Here is a 22026-nt window from a genome sequence, read left to right on the forward strand (position 1 = left end):
CTCTAATAATTTTATGAAAAGGTGGGGCGCAAAGAAAATTGCGGACGCCGGATCGTAGTCCGTAGTAAAGGATTGATATAATTTTGAGCGACGCAAAAATTTGTGCCGCGTAAGATAAGGGGTCGGTACGAAGCTATCAATCATTTTGCTCGCGGTATTGATTCAGTTTACTTTATCATCGGTTTGTTGTCGATCGTATATACTGTCGGATTCTTTATAGTCGCGATATAATATCGAAATAATCGCTCCACGAGAGACGCATTAGATATATGTATATATAATTATGATCGAATAATTTATTATCGTAAGAACAAGTATACATATTTTTTTTTCTTAACGATATAACGCACAATATAAAACAATCTCGATAACATTATTATACATTCACGAGAAAAAAGGAAAAAATATTAATTATAATTATAATAAAAAGATTATATAATAAATTATAAGATTATAAATTATACCGCTTCTGATAGTCTGCGCGCGCATTTCTTATATCTTCGTGATCAAAATCAAGATAAAAAAAGGAATAGAGACAACAGAGAATGAATGAACGTGTGAATGAATAGTTTCGACAAATAGTTTAACATCGTCGTGATCGATATTCGGAAGTTCAAGAAGAAATATTGATGGATACATATTGTTATATCGCCAGAAAAAGATATATAATTATAACTTAAATAATTAATTAATTTAATTAAAAAGTTAAACGATTATGCTTTAACTTTTAACTAATGTAAGAATATTGCAAACTTTTGTTTTACATAACGAAATAAATGTAGAAAATGACAAAGAGCGGGGGCGGGGAATATGGATCATTTTCTTATTTACTTCGTAGTCCTTTTTTTTATAATATAAAGAAAAGATAAAAAAGTTTGCACATATCATACAAAAAATATAATTATGCATGTTGATTAAAACTGAAATTCGTTTTACAGTCGCGATCAGCGATTCTGGAATGTAAGATATAATAATATTATGTCTGCACGGAGATGTTATTACATAAATGAGTTGTATATATCCGAAGTAACCAGTTCAAGTAGCAGTTTTAAAGATAACACGCAGACTTTAGTCACATTTTCGTACACGTTGCGTTTTGCCATTACCGTATCGAAGAAACAAAATACGCACAATTTACCATTGGCAATTACGTAATCGTCCAGAGATAGACGCGATGTTGCGTCTAACTAAGTAAGTACGATAATGTTCGGTGCGTACTTTGAACGCATCGCCGCGATTTAGATGCAGTCGTGTTCGTCGTCGCTTGTCTAGACAAAGTTTCCATCCAGAAACGGGAGTGAAGTTTATCGCTCGATCGAAGGTTCGTAAAAATAATCGGAAATTCCAAATCGGAAATGCGCTTCGGACTGGTTGTATAATCGACTGATTGTCCAATTAATTTAATTCCCCCATCGTACCTGAATCTTATCCCCGAGTGTCATTCTCGAGTGCAACGCACCAATTTCAAGTTTATTCTTTTTTTTCTCCTATCGTTTCACGTGCAAACTGTAATTATTCTCGAAAGAGAGAAGGCGAGATTATGTGTGCGTTGAGCACGATGATAGCTTTGGATCTTTTTTTTTTAGAGAACCGTAAAAAAACGTCGAAAAATTCGACAAAACATTCCTGATTTTTTAAATCATTTTTTTCCCTCGCAAACAATAATTACCGAGTAACTGAGAAAATAACTCGGCAATTTTTTGACGAGGTCGAAAATTTTATACAAGAATGTGTATATCGATAGCTCGGAATATCTTTATTATATCTCAGCGACTGCGCCCGAAGCCAGAGTTATCTCTTATTCCAAATCGTACTTAATCCTCAACAATTGCGTAACCATCGATGATGTTCGATACGCGCGATGATATTGTATCATTGATAATAATCGATTCTTTTCGAAGAGAAGCCTTAGGCTCTCTTTCCCGCCCTCTTTCTTTCTCGGTTCCCTGTATCGCTCTCGTTGATTATTTTTTCCTGCGATTGCCATGACTTGTACGTTTACCCTTGTGACATTTACTCACGTTTGTGCTACGTTTCTCAACGACCGCGCCATTATTGGTCCCTCCGAACGTCTTCGACTCTGTCGAAAGAGAATAAAAGTCGAATCTGTCAGACGATCTGAATAGGAATTAGATGACTTAGCGACGTAGCGAAAAGAAAAGCTAGCTCATGCCAGTTGACTATGTACCTGAAATCATTGATGCTGAGATGAAATGTATTTCACCATTGACATACTCGTTCGTCTTTAGGGGGTCTCTCGAGACGCGTTCTAGGCACAAATTAATAACGTGAATACAATTGATTTTATTTATTTAAAAACACGATACATATTTTTATATAGCCTCAGATCAGTTGCGAAAGCATTTCGTCGAAAAAAACGTATGTTCAATGATTATTTCATTAGTGCTCTATTATACTCTACAAAATTCTCAATTCTTAAATCGGTTGTATAATTATAATCAAAATCATTTCGTACATATATTTGTTCTTAAGCTTACTCTTGAATAATTTACCAAAACAATAAATAATTATAATCGATTTACAGGATTCACAGTGTCGTGAATTTTATAGCGCTGGAAGAGAGAGATAGTTTGCGTTTCACATTTTAAGATCAATTTTTTACAAAATGTTCTCTCAAAAAGAAAGAAAAAAAACGAAGAGTCGATTTATTCTCTCGATTGTGTAATTTATATTGCCGTTTTATTTCGATTGTCTCGTATGTCGGGGTCACCGATAAAATAATCTAAGTAATTTAAAACAATGCGATGAGAGAAAAAATCGCATTACTTTTCTTCAATGAAATTCCTCGAAACCTAATATCATTATCACGTACGAAACAATTTTGCCGATAGCGGTCCCTATACATTTCGCTAATATTCAGAGTATTCTGCAATTAATGATACAATCGAAAAGATAATGAGATTCTGTATGAAAAACTAGCTCTTTCAAGCTTAAAAATGATCTAATATCGTATTAATATTTTCAGATTTCGAAAAATGTTATTCTACATTTTTTATTTATTTTTTCCACATAAAATTGTTATCTTTTTAATGATTGCACCATCAATTATAGGGTACTCTGTATATAATTGTTAATAACGCCAATGATCATCAATGACACTGATAGCAACCGACCATCGACGAACTTGCACGCTCATTATATATGCATAATAACTGAATGATTTCTATATATGCGATTACGATTTGAAAGGCAAGTTCTGGTCGGCATTTTTGCTGACGCGGAAAGCAAATGCACATGCAAGCAAAGCACACATAAGAGAAGGCGAGAAAGTAGCATAAAAAAAAAATAAATAAGTAAACTCCACGCGCGAAGCAGCCATATAGGGAGACGCAGGATCACTTACTCTCGGCGATCGGCGCCTTCGGTGTGTCACTGTCCGAGCTGATCGGCGAGTAGAAGATTGGATCGCCCTCCTGGCTGGATATGTCAGGTGTACAACACGTGGGCGAGTCGATACATTGCGAGAGGCGCTCCTCTATCTTATCGCAGCTCTCCTCGGCCGGCGATCTCTAAATTCGTTGAACAGGCACGTTGAACATTTACGCACCCTGTCCCTAAAGCGCCGTAAGAAAAAAAAAACGCTCCTCGATACCGATATATAACATTCGATTTGCATCACGTGCGAAAATTCGCATGTGTAAAAGAGATAAATGTGTTTTTAAATATATATATTCAAATTATTTTATATATAAGTTGTTTAAATTTATACATATAATAATAATTCTAATTATTAATTATATATATAATTATAATTATATATATAACTATTAATTATATATATATAAATTAAATAAATTTTATATTAATAACATTCTTTATCTGCCAATAATCTTTTTGTGAGGGATAGAAAATCAAAACAAAATTTGTTGAAGCAAACGCGGTGGTGTCTTTGTGCACTTTCTCGCTTATGCGCTTAATTACTCGTAATTTCGAATGGTTCGAGGCTATCCAAAGGATCGATTTCTCAATTTTTGGCAACGACGTATTCCTCCTTCCTTAATTGTCCTTAAAGCATCTGTCGACGATTTATTTTACCTGGTCGTAGGCGGCTCGTTCGGCGGCCTGAAACTGCTCGATTTCGTTTTTCACCCTCGTTGCCCTGTCAAGCAGCACGTTGGCGTCTTCGATGATATCGCGAAGCTCGGTCGAGGACACGTTACCGTCGTCCCCGTCGACCTCATCGTCGTCATCCTCGTTGCCCTCGTCGCGGCTCTCGTTGCTCGAAACGCTGCAATTGGCCGGCTGAAAAAGATGATAGCTGAAAAGGCCAGATAAATCTTTCCCTATCAGGCGAAGGCACATGTACGCGCGACTAAAAATATAAATGAAACGAACGGAGTATATCGTTCAAGTCGTCGCGGGCTATCTGTCGAAGAAGGAAGGTCACGTCAAATCACCGAGTCTCTTTTGAGTTTGCAAATTGAATACGAGACGCTAATTTTGACGCGACTTCGATGAGAGGGTAAAATGCGAATTATTTCACGTAACAAATAAATGAGCAAAATAAACGATTTTTTAATTAAATAACATGATTACTTATACTGAATGAGCCTAATTCGCTAGATTTGTTTACATATTTATCTGTATGTTTCATTAATGCGTCACACATCTCGATTACTCACATCGAAATCCTCATCTTCGTCGCTGCTCTCCAAGGCAAGTCGATTGATCTTGTCTTGGAGAGTCTCCTTCTCTTCCTGCTCACCCTCCACCTCCTTTTCGTCCTCCTCCGATTCGCTATCATCAGTTATCAAATTTTCTGGCTTCTCTGTAGCATCTGTTGATTCGGTCACTGATTTTTCTTCCGATGTCGTCGCCTTGAAAAAATGTCTCGTTCTTTCATCGAATGATAATCTCCGAATCTTCTCAAGATTGACATGTAAAAACTCACATGCAAAAGACATCGCAATCCGTGTACAAATATTTAGAAATATAAAATCCCAGAAATATGCAAAATGCCAAACGGGGGATATAAAATTAAAGACAGTAGTACAATTAAAATACTCGAAGAAAGGAGAAAGGTGATATTTTTTAAAACTAGTTATACGCATATACAAAGAGAATTTGCATGCCCATCAATATACTCGAATTTACATTCGGTTTACGTTCGCGTGGAGTCAATGACGGATGTTTTCTACTTACTGCATCGGGATCGAGGACGCTACTAACGTGAATTTTAGTGGGTGGTGGCGATGGGGTGGGTTTGGACGTGTCCAGACAGGACAGGCTCGACAAGGTCAGACGAATGGATCTGATGAGGGCTTTCCTGGTCTCGTGTATCGACAATTTCTCATCCTACACCCATCACCACAAGACTATTATCGTGCTATTAATCTCATTGTCTCTTCGAAGGAGCGAAACGCGTTTCTTCGCGTTCCTTATACGTTATCGATCGGAAGAAGCGCATATATGTTCTTACCTTGTCCCGTTTCTCCCTCGTCTCGTTGTTCCTTATGTCATTCAGTCGTCTGCGACTTAGCTGCACGAATTTTACCTGTCAAGGTTGAAGCGTTTAGCGGATGATAAACGCGACGAGCGATAAAGAGGATGGAAATTTTCTGAATAGCTAAGCAGCAAAATAATATTTGTTTGAATTTTATAAAACTGTTTCGCGCGTGATGGAGAGATCAGTGTAGAATATAAAGCTTGCTTTATTATTTCTTCATCGACGCGAAAATGATACTTAAAATTATACATTAAATTATGTGTCATGCATAAAAGCGTAAAAACGTACTATTCCACTCGGCGTGACTTGGGAGCAACCCGTGACGAAAGCACCTATGTTCATTGTAACCCTGATCGTACGCAGCATCACCAAACTCGGTAAAAATAAGATCCACGGCAACGGTCTCACGAGTTCCAATTTCCCCGAGGCTTTTCCATTTTCGTCTGAAACGAGCGCGAGTTCGGAGCATAAATCTATCGATTGATCGCACGATTTATGAATCGTACCTCCAGCAACGATCTCCTGACCAGATAGACTCCATTCCGCGCACTTCTCCACGGTCCATAGAAAGTTGTCCACGAGTTTCAGCGCTGCTTGACTCAATGAGCTTTGCACCACGATCGATTGCAGCAATTTCATTTCCGACCAGTCGCGATCGTTTTTCTCCTTGGTTGTCTAACGAATGTGAATAGTACGTTTGTTCGATTAATCAGCTGTTTATTTCGTCGCGTATTTCTGCAGATATAATTTTGGAATACTCACTGTGACCGACGAACCCTCGTATTCCATGGCTATATTTATGTTGGAAGTTAAATCACAGTGCCTGGAAAAAATATTAAAGACAACGCATGAACGGTTTGTTCACGAATTTAATTTTAATGCGAGTTTGAACAAATTACATTATATATATATATCAGTAGATTTGTTATTTTCTCTATTATTCTGTTTTATTATATGCTCCAACAATCATAATTTTGACAGTTAATATATGTATATATATAAACTGATATATTTATAATATATTTTATATATATGTATGTTAATTGTCAAAATTATGACAGTTGAAATATATAATAAAACACAGAATAACAGAAAAAATAACTTTTAATAAAATCTACCGATCTGAGAAAATTTTCTGGTACAAGTTCTCTCTTCTCTCATAAAACTTGTAAAAATATATTTATTCAAAGATTTTCGATAATGCACGCGTTGATTGATGTAACTATTTATAACTTTATACTCTCTTTTCTGTGATGATAAACAAATCATTCTAGTAATATGTTTATATACGATTCGTCGATGGTCATCAACACAATCTCTCTCCCATTGAATCTTTTAAGACTCAAGTTAAGTCCTAATGACTCAGATACACAAAATAGACAATAAAGAAAATAACTGACGATAAATTGCTATCGACGAGGCACGACCTCGCCTTATCAGGGCGGAACGCCGAAAGAAAACCCAATAACGGCGTATTCTCATTGCAAAATACAATATGCATACGATCGCTGGCTCGCAGATGAATTAAACATTTTACAGGAATATCTAGCAAGTTGCGGATTTCGCGGATTTTTACGATAACAATAATCTACACGCGCAGTTTACTCTCTCGCGAAGCAATATTCAGTGAGAAATGGTGGTCGAATCGATGTCGATTCGACGTCGAATCAACGTCAATTTGATCAAATTGATGTTGAATTAACGTCGATTCGACCAATCATTTCTCGCTGGGTAGTTATATTGACGATTTTCGCATCTTAAGAATTTTTTGCGTATAAGCATTTGAACGACGATAAATTTAATCTTCAATCACACAAATATAGGATATATTCACGAGAAATTATTATTAAAATACTTGAATTTTAAAACATGTACTGTTGTAATACTTAAGTGTCGATATAAAGATATTATTTCATTTATTTATATATGCCAATTTATATTTCTAAAGACAGGTGAAATATCTTTCAAGCCGAACGAGGGGATGAGGATGGCGATCTTTGTTTAAACGCGATTGCAACATACTGAACTGTGTGACAACATATTTTGCTTTAATCTACCTCGATTTTTTAAATAAGATTAATTGCACTTTCCGCGGTTACAGCGGCAATTTTTTATATTACGATCAAACATCGTAAGAGCATATTCATGATCTTTTTGCATCTCGCGCGCGCATAACACATACATAAGTGCGCACGATACATAAGCAATTTACTGACCAAGCAGCTTTTTTAAATTCTGCTTTATCAATAACATTTTCTTTACATGCAAAGTTCACATGTAATTTCACAGTTAGATAAAAACAACTTAATGTTTCTCTTTCTTGGGTCAAACTGGCAGGAATATTACGGAATAATTTGTTGCGATGGATGCTGAAAGCATTTCAACAAGTAATGTGTATACATTATATGATAAGAGAAAAAGAAAGACTAAATATACGTATAAATAAACTATGCGTTAAAACATTTAATTGCGCAATTTTTATTCCGATAAAATTTTGTTATGTAAAATTAATGGATTTAATTAGCAGTCGGGGGCAGATTTCTTAATTGAAATCAATATTTATGTGTAATATCTATTAACAGATTGATGACAATTGAACACTTTCTCGAAGCTCTTTGCTTTAATTTTCAATTTTTTGAGCTATATATATCTGGGAGCAAAGTTTGCAAAATAAAGAAATGTAACATAGTATGAATTAATATTTTTTCTTGTTCTCTTCGAGATTTCGCGAATCCGTCAAATAGCAAATCTTAGAATGTTTGCGTCGCGTGCCAAACGGAGCGATAATAAAGAATCGTGTCTGTGGACTGTCTAGTACAAAAACTTCCACAACTCAATTCTACTATCATACTTACTCACATTTACATCGGTCATTTGGTTATCGTAGTTACGATGTGTTTGTCTTTTCGGTTTTTATCGTGTTTTTGTTTGATTTATACGTCAGGTCTTGTTGACTGTCAAATCTCGTGTCTATCACACAACATAATATAAAAACTCTGGATATATGTATGTATGTGTTTGTACGTATATAGGAATTAATTCGGGAACAATACAAAAATTATTTTAACAAAATTAAACATTTTTTAATACCAATTGTTAGAGATTATATGCAGCCGCGACTCTATTTTATTCTTTGAAGTATTTTTGCAAAATGAAAATATTGGATATATATATATATATATATATATATATATATAAAATATAAATTAAAATATTATGTATATATAGTATATATATGATGATGTGAAATATTATTGTATATATTTTTGATTAAGATATATTGTAAAAATCATTTATAATCATCTTCTAATATAAGTATATTCATATTCTTGTTCATAATAATATGTTATTTAATCATTAATAACGATAGCAAAAGTTTTTTTTGTAAATGTAGAAATAAAAATTTTTTTTGTAAATGTAGAATTAAAATTTAAATAATATAAATTATGAAAATGCAAACTATTCATTTCTTCTGTTTATATAAATCGACTAATTTGTATTTACTTCGGCATCAACTTTGTTAGTATCTAATCGATAATTCAACTCGCGATTCTCTGCTCAATGTTTAGGTCAGAAAGGACAGATTTCGCATTAGCATCGCACAGACTGATCAATATATAAATCTCCAGTTGAGTGATTTCGATACTAATTATTCTCTATATAGCATAGGAAAAATCTCGATTCAATTCAATATTTCTTCGATTATATAAAAATTTATAGGTACATAAAATCTTGCCGTTAATTATATCGTATAATAATAATGTATTACATACACATGTATTCTTTTTTTCGAAGAGCAAAAAACAATAATATAAGGAACTTTTCCATCGATTATATTGACGAGCATTTTTTACACGCAAAGCGTATAATTTTTGCGATATCTCTACCCATCTTTAAATTTAAATAATTCAACATCATTGATTTACCTCGTTGAAGAAATTTCTTCTTTTTTGGAAGATTTTGGATGGGGCGAGATGTTATAGATACGAAGAATAGATGAAGGCACCGATTGCTGCTGCTAACAGTGATCTTCGCCACGCGGCCACGTGATACTACTCAACGTTCTAAACCGGCGGTAGCGAAAGCTGTATTCCTGACGAGTACTCGATCACGCGCCGAGACTCTCACGACTGCGAGACACTCGGAGCAAACCGGGGGATCAGAAGTTTCCAAGCTTCGTCGGACAGTGGCGTAACAGTTTTAAGCGACGTTTAAGGGTCTGTCAACAACATCCAGACCCGAAAAATTAGATTTACGCAAAGTATTTTTTATTATTTTTTTTTTTTATGCAGATTCTGCTCGCAAATTTTAATTACACGTAATAAATTACAATATTTTTAGCAAAATAGCAGAGGAAAAAAAATGCATCGCAGATTTGAATAAAATATAAGATTCGAAGAAAATTCGAATCTACTGACAGAGAACAGTATATCACGATTAGAAAAAAAAATTTCTCGTGTGAAACAGAATTAAAACATGCACAGATTTTTGTTATAATTTCTTTTTTACAATTTTTATACCTACTATTCGCGAAGCGTATTTTCACGATTAATTACAAGCAGACACATTTACGATCATCTCTTTTAACATATTTGCTTCGTATATTTTTTGCAATAACAACAGGTTTCCGCTGTTATATCACATTCCTATTATTGAGATTAATTTTTTATAACTGATAATTTACCTCTGATAATGCGAGAATTTTAATCAAAAGGCTATTTATAAAAATGATTAACATTTTTGATTGTGCAAAATATCTTGAAATGATTCAAGGATTCGAAAACAATCCGCATCTCTATTTTTCCTTTTCTCGGATCGATTTTATTAAACGTTTATTACATCGGCATTAAAATTTCAAATTTCGAAGCACATATGCGCACGTACAGAGCGATGAACAGAGCGCAAGCCAAAACCTGTATATCCTTCCTCCTCGCTAGAACTTAGTAAAGACTTAGTAATACGTAGTGTGAATTACATCCTAATCAGACAATTATTCACAATATGATCGACGCTCTTTTGAAATGAATCTGATTCTTACGCGATCAATCTCGATCTTGACAATCGAAATCAATAATATCGAAAGCGCGCGCACACACACGCATACACACATACTAAAAAGACATAAGCATTCGCGCAAAAAACCTACATACCGTAACCCTTTCGCTCGTTTTCCCTCTCACTCGCGTCTGCTCTTGAATCGTGTAATTTTAGACTTTTTTTTTATGAAAATGGAATATAACAGCATCATAATTAGTGATACTTTGAAAGAAATGATATTTTTATTGAAGAAACGCTTTGTACGATTCAGAATATTTTATCGGAATCTCAAGAGTTCACCGCATTTTAAGGCCATTCTTCACATCTCGACAGACTGTCGTGGAGATGCATACATGATCATTTTTTTAAAAAATCGATATACGGGATTAAACGTTTTAATAGATGAATATCTTTCAATATGAATTCTAACTTTAATTAGAAAAAAACTTTCAAGTTTTTACAATTTAGCGCACTGTTTCATTTAGTGAAACCAAAGTACATAATTTTTGTCTTTACCAATGTATTATACGGTAGCTTCTGTGTGTTGATAAGATGTAGAATAGAATGTCGATGAGCGAAATTGAATTTTAATCTCTAACATGATTTATATATCCAAGAGTTTTTATTTCCACCGACAGAATAAAAGTCTATTGCTCAGCGCAAAAATCGCTGAGTGCATCAGCCACATTAGAGAGCACACCGCACAAAGAAAACAAGTCGAACGAAGATTGAATAGCTCTGAGTTTTTCAGCAGGGGATTAACATTATTGTAGATAACTACAAATAGATTTTTAAAGACAAACTATGGGGATGGAGAGCTTCGCGCGACTCGTTATCTCGATACAAACTTAATACATTTACAAACAAAACACGCATTAAAAAAAGTGTAATTAACGTAAGTCACTACGTAACAATACGGATGCAGAATAACATTAATAGATATCCCCATAAATTTGCGGGAAATTCGAGAGTCATTGATCGATCTTCGGAACTCTACCACATCGTAATGCTATAAGGAAATGTAATAATTTGTTGAAAGATTATTAATTGATTTTCTTTCTCTAATTATCCTCTCCTTTCTCTCTTTCTCTTATCATCTCAACAGTCAGAACAAGTTATTCAAGTGCACTACTCGACTTATGTCTATCCTAATGTCGTGCGAATCTTATGATTTCGGTGAACTTTATTTGTGAAACGAATGCACACACACAATCCGTTAAAACTGCCGAGTTTACTGATGTAAAGTAGTTTAATAATTATATATTGGTTCACAGGCATAATAAACCGAAACGCACTTGGATAATTTGCTGTTATTCATTTCGATTACACATCCGTAAATAAAAAGGGTTAATATTCCTCTTCATCATCGGGCGCAAGCCCGTCCCCTTCCAATTCCTCGGGTGGCGCAAAACCGTCCTGGAAAGATATGTTGTAAATATTCTACTTATCCGAAAGAAAATATCTCTTATATAATTGTAAGTTTATTATTCTATATCTTAATCTTATACATAATTATGAAATATAAAAATATTATAAATCTCTAATAAATCAAACAAAGGATAAATTTATATATTTAATTATATTAAAAAATATTACTCGCGTACCTATACCGATGTTAATTTAACAAAAAAACAAAAACACAAACAAAAAATAAATAAAACATTAAACTCAAATTTGTAAAGACAAAAAGTGAATTTGTCGAATGTTGTATAATGGCTATTACAATAAAAGAAGTTCGAATAACGTTTAGTCTAATTACTAGTCTAATTATTAATGTATGTATTTCTACGATTTCAAATGTACAAAGACACATATATAAAGACATGAGGACTGTGATTTCATTGTATGTTAACAAATACGAATATGATCAAAGTTATACGTTACTAATACGAAGTACGATCAAAGTTATACGTTACTAATACGAAGTACGATCAAAGTACCCAAAACATTCTCATTACCTTATTGAAAAGAGCGTGTCTGTTACAAACATATAAAAAAAACCGGTGCTTATAGTCTCATCATAGTTGTCTCTTCTTCTAAATCCTGGATATCCTATAATATTGTAGCATCACATAGTCTTATATAAGTTTTAATTAAATTTTTGCTTTTAATTATCAATATCTTTGTATATATAGAGGAAAATATAGCTTAGGAAAATAGAGTTTAGTGCTTTGTTAAATTATAAGTAATTAAAAGGTGTCAATTCCTTTTCAATAAATTATAATTTTGTAGTTCTCATGTCTTATATACGGAATTTATCATGTTTATTAATAAAAATAGGTTTTCAAATTGATTATATAGTTAAAGCAAATATATAAATTACTTGTACTATAATAAAAATTAACAATCAAATAAATCAAAAGGAATAGTATGAATTACCTCGGTTGCATAAAGAACCTCTAAAATTTTCTGTACAATAGGTGGAGGATCGCCGCCATTATCGCAATCTTGACACATGACTTCAATGTCACGTAATTTTCCAAAATAGAAATCCCTTTCCTTTTCCAAGCCTTCGACTGACATTTTCAACTCGACCAACTGAAATATTTCATACAAACTTTCGTTAGAAAAGAGAAAGAGAAGATATGCACAAAAAATACATATATTTCTATAAATATAACTATTAAATGAAATGATTGTGTATTATGTACCTGTGCACTAAGTTCTTCAATCTTTCCAGTATCACCACGATTGCCAACTACTGTGGTTTTGGGTGGCGCACGGTACTGTTGTTGAACTTTATTTACTATAGAAAAAATACATTATTTTAAAATACTGTGTTATAAGTAATTATTAATATAATTTTATTGATATGAATGGAAACAACTTGTATGTCACAATTATAACTTGTGTAAAAAATTAACAAGATTATAAATCTGAACATATAAGCTATGTTTGTGGAAAGCAAAAAAATGCATGCAGCAATCATTTTAAAATCATGCACAGTATGTGTATTTTTCACAATCGTAATAATATATCTTACAAAAAAGAAATATGTACAAAAAAATAAAATCTTTCTAATATGATAGATAATTGCAAGGCAAGTGTTTCTAAAGTTAAAATATTATTATATCTTAATTTGTACAATACAGTGTGTTAACAAGTATATTGATAGTGATATCAGCTATGGACTAGTGTTAATAAAGATAATCATCATAGACTAGTGGAAGGCTATGGCAATTGCCTCAGAGTTCATTTTGTGTGAAGGGACAATGTATTTTAACTAACATGTAAAATATTTCATATAAAAGTATCTCGATCTATCATTCTCGATCAATTACATCTTGACCGAAATTTTGCTTTTTGTTTTAATACTTGTTTTTTTCACATATTACAATAATGTCACAGTATTAATGGAACTATGACTTTTCGACATTATCTCTGAACACAAACTAGGAACATAATTTTATTTTTCTTTTATCCCATATATTTTTTTTTGTAAATATATCAATATTAAACCGTATATAAAATTAAGAAAGCAAAAACGTATAATAAATAACAAGAATTACAATTAAAAACGGAAAAAGAGATCGAATTTCACCTAAAACGTTTGCATTATCTGCACGCAGGGAAGATTGATGTCCCTCACCTAAAGGCAAATTCCATTTTAAATTATTGATAATATATTATGCAATAACCCACAATTGAAACTTCTATTGAAATGTCTAGAGTAATGCAAATATATATGTAACTCCAATTCCTACACAGGTTTCTATATAGATAAGATACAGACCATCACTACCATATTGCTTGTCACAAAGAAAACGATAGTACTGATTTGTACCCTATCCATATAGGACTGAGAGATATCACAAAAATTTCTAATAAAATAATAATTTATGAAAGTTTAATCCCGCTGACACAGCATTCATTCATGTAATGTTAATAATCGCCTATATTAAGATTAGTCAAATAGACACATTAAAAGACAATCAAGTCAATAATTATCGATTAGTAGAAATCTGTGTTAATGTACAAGTTTGAAGTTATACTTGAGAAAAGATTATTTGTTCTATCGAATTTGTTCTATCAGATCCTATTCTTTTTAATAAGATTAAGACTCAAACTTTTTTGTATATCAAAGAAAGAGAGAAAGAGATCATTAAGTCATGTACCAGTAGTACGAGGAGCAGGCTTAGCCGAATTTACTGAGTCACGTGGAGAAGTACGTTTCGCATTAGAACCACCACGAGGTGCATTACTTCCGCCACTACCCATAGGCTCTCCGCCTCGCATAGCAAGCGCATCGTAATCTGCTCCTGAGTAGTTTGCATCAAAGAACTTCTTGAACCATTGCAAAAACTCAAAGTTGTCTTGGAATCGACCTTTCACCAGCCTATCAATTGGCACAATCTGCAAATGAGGAGTGTGTGTGCAAAATAAAATAAAACATAAGAAATGTGAACAAATTATGCCAAATGGATGTGCAAACATGATTTTACACATAAAAATAATTTTTAACATAATATTACAAGAAAGCATTACGTTTTTCATAGTGATAATACTAATATGCAAAGACTAAAGTAATAAAGTTAATATTAAATACATTATGATTTTGTCTGTTACAATAACTAATATATCATTTTATATAATATTGTTATATAAAAAAAATCATAGGTAAAAATCAAATACAGTTTCTCCTACTTCCCAACATAATTCTTTGCCCCTTATATAAATTTATAGACTATTAAAAATAAACAATCCTGGAATCCTTTCTCTGTTCTATAATAAATTAGAATGCAAATGCAAAATGAATACCTAATATCCTATTTTTAAGTATTTAGAAAATTATTTCATATATATGTATATACAGGGTGTTAAAAAAGTGGCGGATACGCTGTATAGGGGTGAATTCCTGAGGTTATTTGGAGACGATTTTTCCTCAGTGAAAATGTCGAGGCACCAATAATTTTCGAGTTATAAGTAATTGAAAATAAAGGGCTTTTCGTAAACTAAGTATTGTGGAATTAAAATATTAACAAAACTACATTCTTCAATTAATTTCAAGTCGACTTTAATTTAATAGAATTTTAATTTAAGGCTTAGTTACCAAGATATATGATGGCAAAAATTGGGAGCTTGCAAAAAATGATGACTTTTCTCGACATTTTCGTTGAGGAAAAATCGTCTCCAAATAACCTCAGGAATTCACCCCTATACAGCGTATCCGCCACTTTTTTAACACCCGATATATATAATATATTAACAATTTATGTACATAAAAGTATGCTATGTATCTTTCTATAAATCTTTTATCATGTCAGATTAGATTGACTTCTGTGAGAGTTTTGCTAGATTTTCTTCATAATGTACAAAATTATAGAGTGCATATACAGTGAAGTACATGTGTTTATGAGTGTAAAAATAGCTCATAATACATTTAATGCGTATTGATTAAATAATACAAAATCGCGTGAGAGATACTACAAGATTGCAATATATACTATACTATTGCAAACGAGCACATATTAAAAGTTGTATTGTAGTTGCATTTTTAAGATACACATATGCGTGTGTGTATATGCATGTGGTGTGTGTGCGTGTGTGTGTGTATGTGTGTGTGTAGGCGGGCGTTTGTGTTTGTACAGAAATGTTATAACTTTAAACATTTGTTGTGAACGTCATGCAAGAAGCGATCGCGTAAAAAAAAGAAATCGAGACTGCGACAATGTTATACCCTGCTGCTGCCGCGGCACGATGTTACGTTGCTGTATGTGTTTTTGTTGCATTTGCGGCTGCTTTGATTGCGGCGGCAAGGGTACCAACTGGGGATTCGACAAATTGTGCGTCCCGTCCACACCGGAACCTAGCGGTATGCAGCCGCGCGCCTCGTACGCGTCGTATTCACGACCGTCGTAATTCGCGTCGAAAAACTTTTTGAACCACTGTAGAAACTCAAAGTTATCCTGAAAGCGCCCCTTTATCAGCTTGTCCACCGGTATTACCTGAACCGTTCCCATGATTATTATCATTACGATTTCCTCCTTACACACACAGATCCTCCTCCCAAAAATATATAAATACCATCGCATAGATGTATCTTAGATCTTGATGCAACATCTTAGTTTACATTGCATACATTATAACTGCTCTAAATAATCTTCATGCTATATATGTAGTAATAATTTATCTATTTTTATATATAATAATATATTAACGAGGGGTTGGTCACTAGTGGTTATAGTGTACAAAAGTTACCCTTGATATGGATTACCTTTAAATTACCTCAGATTACTTAAGATTACCTAATACTACCTCAGATTACTTAAGATTACCTACTACAAATTATGCCCATCATACTTAGAATTTAGAATGATATTTTTTTCGATTATTCCCTTTTTTTAATATATATTTTAATTTTTTTGTTGTAAATAGTAAAAATTTTTTCCTATTTTAAAACATTAAACAAATTTTTTAAATATATTTTTTAAGTATTTTATTATTTCTTAACGCTGTCAATTTTATTCCCAAAAACGTTGGGAATAAAAATTAAATTTTTGTTACTGTTAGTTGTTTTCTTTGCAATACATCCATAAAAATAAGGTGCGGTAAAAATGAAAATAATACCGGAATTACCGGCAGAATATTCAATACATGAAAATTGTAATATAGGTTTTGTTTCACCGTTAAATGACAATGGCTTATCAAAAGTTGTAGATAAGAATGCATTTCGCAATTTTTAAATGTTCGTGGCCTGAGAGAGAAAGACGTAGTACCGCGAAAACCTAACCACGACAATTCTTAAATTATAAAAAAGCACGTTTTTACGAAGTGTCGACTCCAAAAATCGACTGCAAATGCATATTATTGTAAAAAGATACAATTCATCAACGACGTTCACTAAGTTCAAAAATTAAAGATTACCTTAGATTACCTACAGATTATTTAATATTACCCTTAGATTACTTAGATTTCCTATTAGATTACCCAAGATTACCTGAGAATGCTAAAGATTATTTAGAATTACCAAAAATTACCTAGCCCTTATACAAAAATTACCTCGGTGACCAACCCCTCGTATATTAATGATTATATATATTTCTTATATTCACATCAAACATGTCTGTTCCTCATAAATTTCTTTTTACAATTCCTGATAATTGCCAGTGAATAGAAAGAAGATAAAAAAATATACAATAATGAAAATATATAATTATTTTTAAATTTATCCTTTATAATCTTTCGTGAATATAATTTTCGCTTATTGTCAGATATGTATATCCTTTTTACACATGCTTTACTGCCCTTAAGATATATTTGTCAAAGTCTGTGTTAAGAAAGAAAAGGAGACAGCTGTTTGCTCACCTTATCCACATTCATCTTTTTGAAGCCACCTTGGAGAATTTTGAAATTCTGTATGTATTCGTGCTCCAGATTGGTCTTGAATTTGACTCTTTTCAAAGGTACGCTGGCTGGAAAGAGCATATCCATGAATTGACAGTAAACCGCTCCGGTGCACAGCTCTTCGATTTTGGTGAACGAAGATTGGAGACAGTCGTTAACCCATGCCAGCATATCGTGACGACTGAGATTGTCGGATGTCATATTCGTGGCGTAGACGTTAACAGCCATGTTGCTTTGCTTGTTGCTTTAACTGGAAAACAACATTTGCAACATTAATAAAATAATCTAAGCTGAGTAAAATAAGATTGTAATACAATAATACATTGAGAGATCAGTCTTAAAATTAATATCGCAATATTATAATTATCGTTAGCTGATATAAAGCCCGAAAAAAATTATTAACAAAAATCGCGATATAAATAAAGTCCTCGAATGATCTCTTGGAAATAATCAGGGCCTCGATGTAACACGTTGAATCTGTAACTCGCCCCCAGCGCGCGATCGGCAAGATCAATTAAGCGATCGAACTCGAGAGGATCGCGAGAGGGACAACATTCCATTCACTTTTTTTGCTAACGAAATTGTCTCGCGTTCGCGACATATTCGGCATTCCTTATCTGCGCACCGCGACTTCGGATCGTCCGAAAATCCCCTCCGACCGATTCGCCCTACAATATACCTCTCTCGCGAGGAAGAGGAATCCCGATCCGGGGATTCGCGATCGGCGACTCGGCGACTCGACGACTCACCGAGAGGAAAGAGATGCGGAACAACGACGGACAACAACCGGAGGAAACCGGGAGTGGTTCTTCGCAGATGACAAATGTGCACTGGATCGTTCAAACGCGCACACACAACGGAAACTTGTAACGGTTCCCTCGCAAGCGATTGGCTGGCGTGGCTTCGCCCTCTCTCTCTCTCTCTCTCTCGAGTTGCTCCGAGGATGATGTTTTTTTTCCAATCTCCACGCGATGACGCGCAGAGTCGACGTTCCGCGACAGGTTCGAGGGACCGCTTCGCTGTCGCAAAACACCACGTGGAACAAAAGCGAGAACGGGAGATTCACTCTGCCGACAAAAGAATACGACCACAATCTAGACAGTTTGCTGAGATATGTAATTTGTGCGATTATATCGACTTCAAGCCACGTTTACATCGTTGATAGACGAGATTCGATAGCCAATAGGATTCAATTTTCTCTAGGGAGATTTTAGATAGAAGAAATAACCATCTCAAACTAGTTTGTGCGCGAGATTTAAATAAAACATGTAAAATAATTAATTACAAAGAAAAATAAATATGAATAATGTGAGAGAAATATGCGAAATATTATACTGTTGACAGCTCGCAAAATTTAATATATTCTTGTAAACCACTCCGTAACTTCCATGGTGTTAATCACAATTGACTATTATTAATAGAAATTTCTCTGATTAATATTTAAAATTTGAATATATATATTTTTTTAAATCTTTATATATAATAATACCTTAAACTCATCATGTGTTGACATTTTTGTGTTTATGATCTTAAATACTGATTTCGTAAAAAGAGTCCTTTTTAAAACTTAATTTTCTCCGATCACAAATCATGATAATAAAAGAAAATTATCACGTTCAAACACTAAACTATAACATAAGTGACCTGAAGTACAGTACTCACGTCTCTCTCTCTTGGATGTAAAGATACAAACCAAAGATTAGATACATAATGTGATATTTATGGAAAAATCTCAACGCTCAAATAAATTGTCAAGCATTACAAACATTAACCGACATTGTTATTTGATATTTAAATTTAGATTTGTAAATAATCTATGATTATTTATATTCTATTAATATTCGAGCAACAACAGAATGATACAAGTGATGTGTAAGATGTGCAACTTTAAAAACTATAACTGTGAATTTTTTTATATTTAAATATATTAGAAAATATATTAAATATATTTTTTTATCATTGTGAAAAATATAATTACATATATTTTTCTTGTTTTAATTAATTACATGTTCAACAGACCTAACTCTTCCATTTGACGTGTGGTAAATGTAACGCGCTTTCAGCATAAAAATATTCTTCTGATTGAGGTTGCAATTTCGCTTTATAATCCATCAGCATCATGCGGTCCCCTTGTTGTACAAATATCTGTAAAATTTATTAATATGTAACTCGTGTCATGCTCTTGAGGCTATAAATTTGTTCTTATAAAAATATATACATACATCGATTATTATCGTATGGCAAGATAATTTCTTTGCCAACTCGAATCGTTTCTCTAAATTGTCGATAAATTTCAAATACTTTTCGAGAATGGCGCATGGTGCATTGTGTTCGTACAGTACTTTCAAAATATCCTCTATATACAAGTGTGTTTGTAGCTTTGTATTACCAAGTATTCCCTAAAATATAATCGATACAATAAAACATGATTTTAATGAACGAAATAAAAGGTATGAGACAGAACACATTACTTTTGTTAGAAGTAAACGATCGATGTCGTCCCATTTACTATGGGCGGCTTCAACTTGTAAAGCGATTTTTTGATGCAGTCTAGGAGAAATGTCATGATCTCGAGAGAGCGTTGTAGGTGCTATCGTGACAAATGTGTTTGGTGTATTGCAGTGATGTTTGCATGCATAATGCAGAGATTCTCGAATAGAAGAGTTCAATGGCAGCTCTTCATTGTCCTTGTTTTGTTTAATCGCCATTTGCCATTCTAACAATTCATGATATAAAAATAATAATTTGTCATATCACAATGAAGAAGAAAACTTATAAGCGTACCCAATAACTTAATGTAAGAGTCCAAAAACGTGGCTTCTTTACAATCAGGTAACATGGCAAAATGTGCTTTCTGGCAATTGTGAAGTTTTTGCAGCAGTCTATTTGGATCTCTTGTGTTTTTTATAATAATATGGAGATTCTTCATCTGTAATAAATCATAGCATAAATACATATTGTAATTTAATTTGTGTAGCATGTATAGTAATTACTTACAGCAGCAGTCAAAGAATGACCCAGCATTCTGTAAAATATCAAATGTGAGAAAAATAATGATAATTTTCAATCTCTCAATGGTATGCTAAGAAATTACATACGTCAAAATATCAGTTATTTCACTTGTTTGCAGTCTTATAAAAAGATAATGTATATATATATTTACTGCTTCTGGTCTCTCTACTAATAGTCGTTGCACAAATGATCGTTTCAAAGTCTTTGTAAGAAATAAAATTATCTGCAATATGATAAAATAACAGGATTAAATAGAATTCGTGAATTCTGTTAACTTTATGGCTATAATATCATGTTGCAGAATTGTTATTTTAGCTATATAAGATATAAAATATTCATACTATCAAAACAGCATTTCCATCTCCGCTTGAAATAGCAGCATCTAAGAGAGCAGTTTTGCTAGCAAAAGACTTATATTGTTCTAATGAGTATGGTCGACCAAGTAATATCTTTCTCAAAGTGATGTCTGGCTGTTCAACAGCTGTTTCTGTATTTACATCCTGTGACTTGTCCGCAGCTAAAACTGAAAGATTTTGCATTGAATATAATTTTTGTTAACAGTGACATTTTTTAAGATAAACATATTTCTATCTTTGACAACATACTACATAAAAGTGTCTTTTCAGATATGATAGAGAACAATGGTTTTGTCGTTTGAAGATCGTCGGTAGATCTAAGACTACTTTCGGAAAGAGATCTGTCTGAGATTCCAGCCCACAGTTTTTCAGTTTCGTTCTTCGATACTCCGAACAGCTGATCCACCTGCAATTTAATTTTTACAGATGGAATCTACAAAGAATTCGCTATCACATAACTCATCTTGACTATGACCTCATTGTTTTCGAAGCAGAATGATCGTGTTTCGCTGCTGAACCAAAATTCATCATCCTCTTTGTTCATTTTGATTTTATTTAAAATATTGTATCTCGAACGCGTGTTTCAATAACCTAACTAAATTTTAAGTGACAGATAAATAAACAGATCAAAATCATTTTTGACGTTTCTTATATATACGGCATCGATGAATTATTAGAAAGATATTAAACTGCCTATTATATTAATTTACAATATGGCGTCCTTTATTAGACCTGTGATTGGTTGATTTCTCTAGTGAATTTTACCACAGAATGACAACCAATCCGATTATTCAAAGCGATTTTCCCATC

General features: G+C 33.2%; 3 protein-coding genes across 10 annotated transcripts; all 3 read right to left on the reverse strand.

Moving 5' to 3' along the window:
* Positions 1–281: 281 nt before the first annotated feature.
* Positions 282–9613, reverse strand: LOC145938882 (uncharacterized). Of its 4 annotated transcripts, none has more exons than XM_083042740.1 (11): positions 9394–9613; positions 6230–6290; positions 5974–6142; positions 5756–5910; positions 5441–5515; positions 5164–5316; positions 4644–4838; positions 4057–4263; positions 3365–3530; positions 2189–2269; positions 282–2080 (listed from the first exon to the last, which is right to left on the reverse strand). In XM_083042740.1, the coding sequence occupies exons 2-11, from the start codon at positions 6254–6256 to the stop codon at positions 1965–1967; spliced, it is 1344 nt and encodes a 447-aa protein (XP_082898866.1). In that variant the 5' UTR covers positions 6257–6290; positions 9394–9613; the 3' UTR covers positions 282–1964. The 4 variants fall into 4 exon arrangements, with proteins under 4 accessions (XP_082898866.1, XP_082898865.1, XP_082898868.1 ...); XM_083042739.1 differs by having other exon boundaries at positions 4644–4883; XM_083042742.1 differs by lacking the exon at positions 5164–5316.
* A 648-nt stretch (positions 9614–10261) lies between these two features.
* On the reverse strand, positions 10262–18891 carry Eb1 (microtubule-associated protein RP/EB family member 1). Of its 5 annotated transcripts, XM_083042763.1 has the most exons (8): positions 18598–18891; positions 17810–18098; positions 14620–14857; positions 14046–14093; positions 13156–13250; positions 12884–13042; positions 12463–12556; positions 10262–11920 (listed from the first exon to the last, which is right to left on the reverse strand). In XM_083042763.1, the coding sequence occupies exons 2-7, from the start codon at positions 18074–18076 to the stop codon at positions 12512–12514; spliced, it is 852 nt and encodes a 283-aa protein (XP_082898889.1). In that variant the 5' UTR covers positions 18077–18098; positions 18598–18891; the 3' UTR covers positions 10262–11920; positions 12463–12511. The 5 variants fall into 5 exon arrangements, with proteins under 5 accessions (XP_082898889.1, XP_082898886.1, XP_082898887.1 ...); XM_083042760.1 differs by lacking the exon at positions 12463–12556; XM_083042761.1 differs by lacking the exon at positions 12463–12556 and having other exon boundaries at positions 18528–18891.
* Positions 18784–21976, reverse strand: LOC145938885 (spermatogenesis-defective protein 39 homolog). The gene is made up of 10 exons (XM_083042754.1): positions 21692–21976; positions 21466–21622; positions 21202–21383; positions 20947–21083; positions 20846–20873; positions 20633–20777; positions 20320–20564; positions 20071–20247; positions 19868–19993; positions 18784–18915 (listed from the first exon to the last, which is right to left on the reverse strand). The coding sequence occupies exons 1-9, from the start codon at positions 21758–21760 to the stop codon at positions 19868–19870; spliced, it is 1266 nt and encodes a 421-aa protein (XP_082898880.1). The 5' UTR covers positions 21761–21976; the 3' UTR covers positions 18784–18915.
* Between the last annotated feature and the right edge of the window lie 50 nt (positions 21977–22026).

Source organism: Prenolepis imparis, unplaced genomic scaffold, assembly GCF_030444845.1.
Source record: "Prenolepis imparis isolate NDT839.2.m4 unplaced genomic scaffold, iyPreImpa1.0 SCAF_7, whole genome shotgun sequence".
Taxonomy (NCBI): domain Eukaryota; kingdom Metazoa; phylum Arthropoda; class Insecta; order Hymenoptera; family Formicidae; genus Prenolepis; species Prenolepis imparis.

Coding starts and splice junctions, on each gene's coding strand:
- Eb1 (XM_083042760.1), bottom strand. CDS start 18,076: ATGGCTGTTAACGTCTACGCCACGAATATGACATCCGACAATCTCAGT. Junction 14,858..17,809: donor AAAAGATGAATGTGGATAAG/GTGAGCAAACAG, acceptor CCTCATTTGCAG/ATTGTGCCAATTGATAGGCT. Junction 13,043..13,155: donor TTGAAGAACTTAGTGCACAG/GTACATAATACA, acceptor GAAATATTTCAG/TTGGTCGAGTTGAAAATGTC.
- LOC145938882 (XM_083042739.1), bottom strand. CDS start 6,256: ATGGAATACGAGGGTTCGTCGGTCACA. Junction 6,143..6,229: donor ACGAGGGTTCGTCGGTCACA/GTGAGTATTCCA, acceptor CACATTCGTTAG/ACAACCAAGGAGAAAAACGA. Junction 4,884..5,163: donor GCGTCCTCGATCCCGATGCA/GTAAGTAGAAAA, acceptor AATCTTGAGAAG/ATTCGGAGATTATCATTCGA.
- LOC145938885 (XM_083042754.1), bottom strand. CDS start 21,760: ATGAACAAAGAGGATGATGAATTTTGGTTCAGCAGCGAAACACGATCA. Junction 21,384..21,465: donor TGAAAAGACACTTTTATGTA/GTATGTTGTCAA, acceptor AAAATCTTTCAG/TTTTAGCTGCGGACAAGTCA. Junction 21,084..21,201: donor ATGGAAATGCTGTTTTGATA/GTATGAATATTT, acceptor ATCATATTGCAG/ATAATTTTATTTCTTACAAA.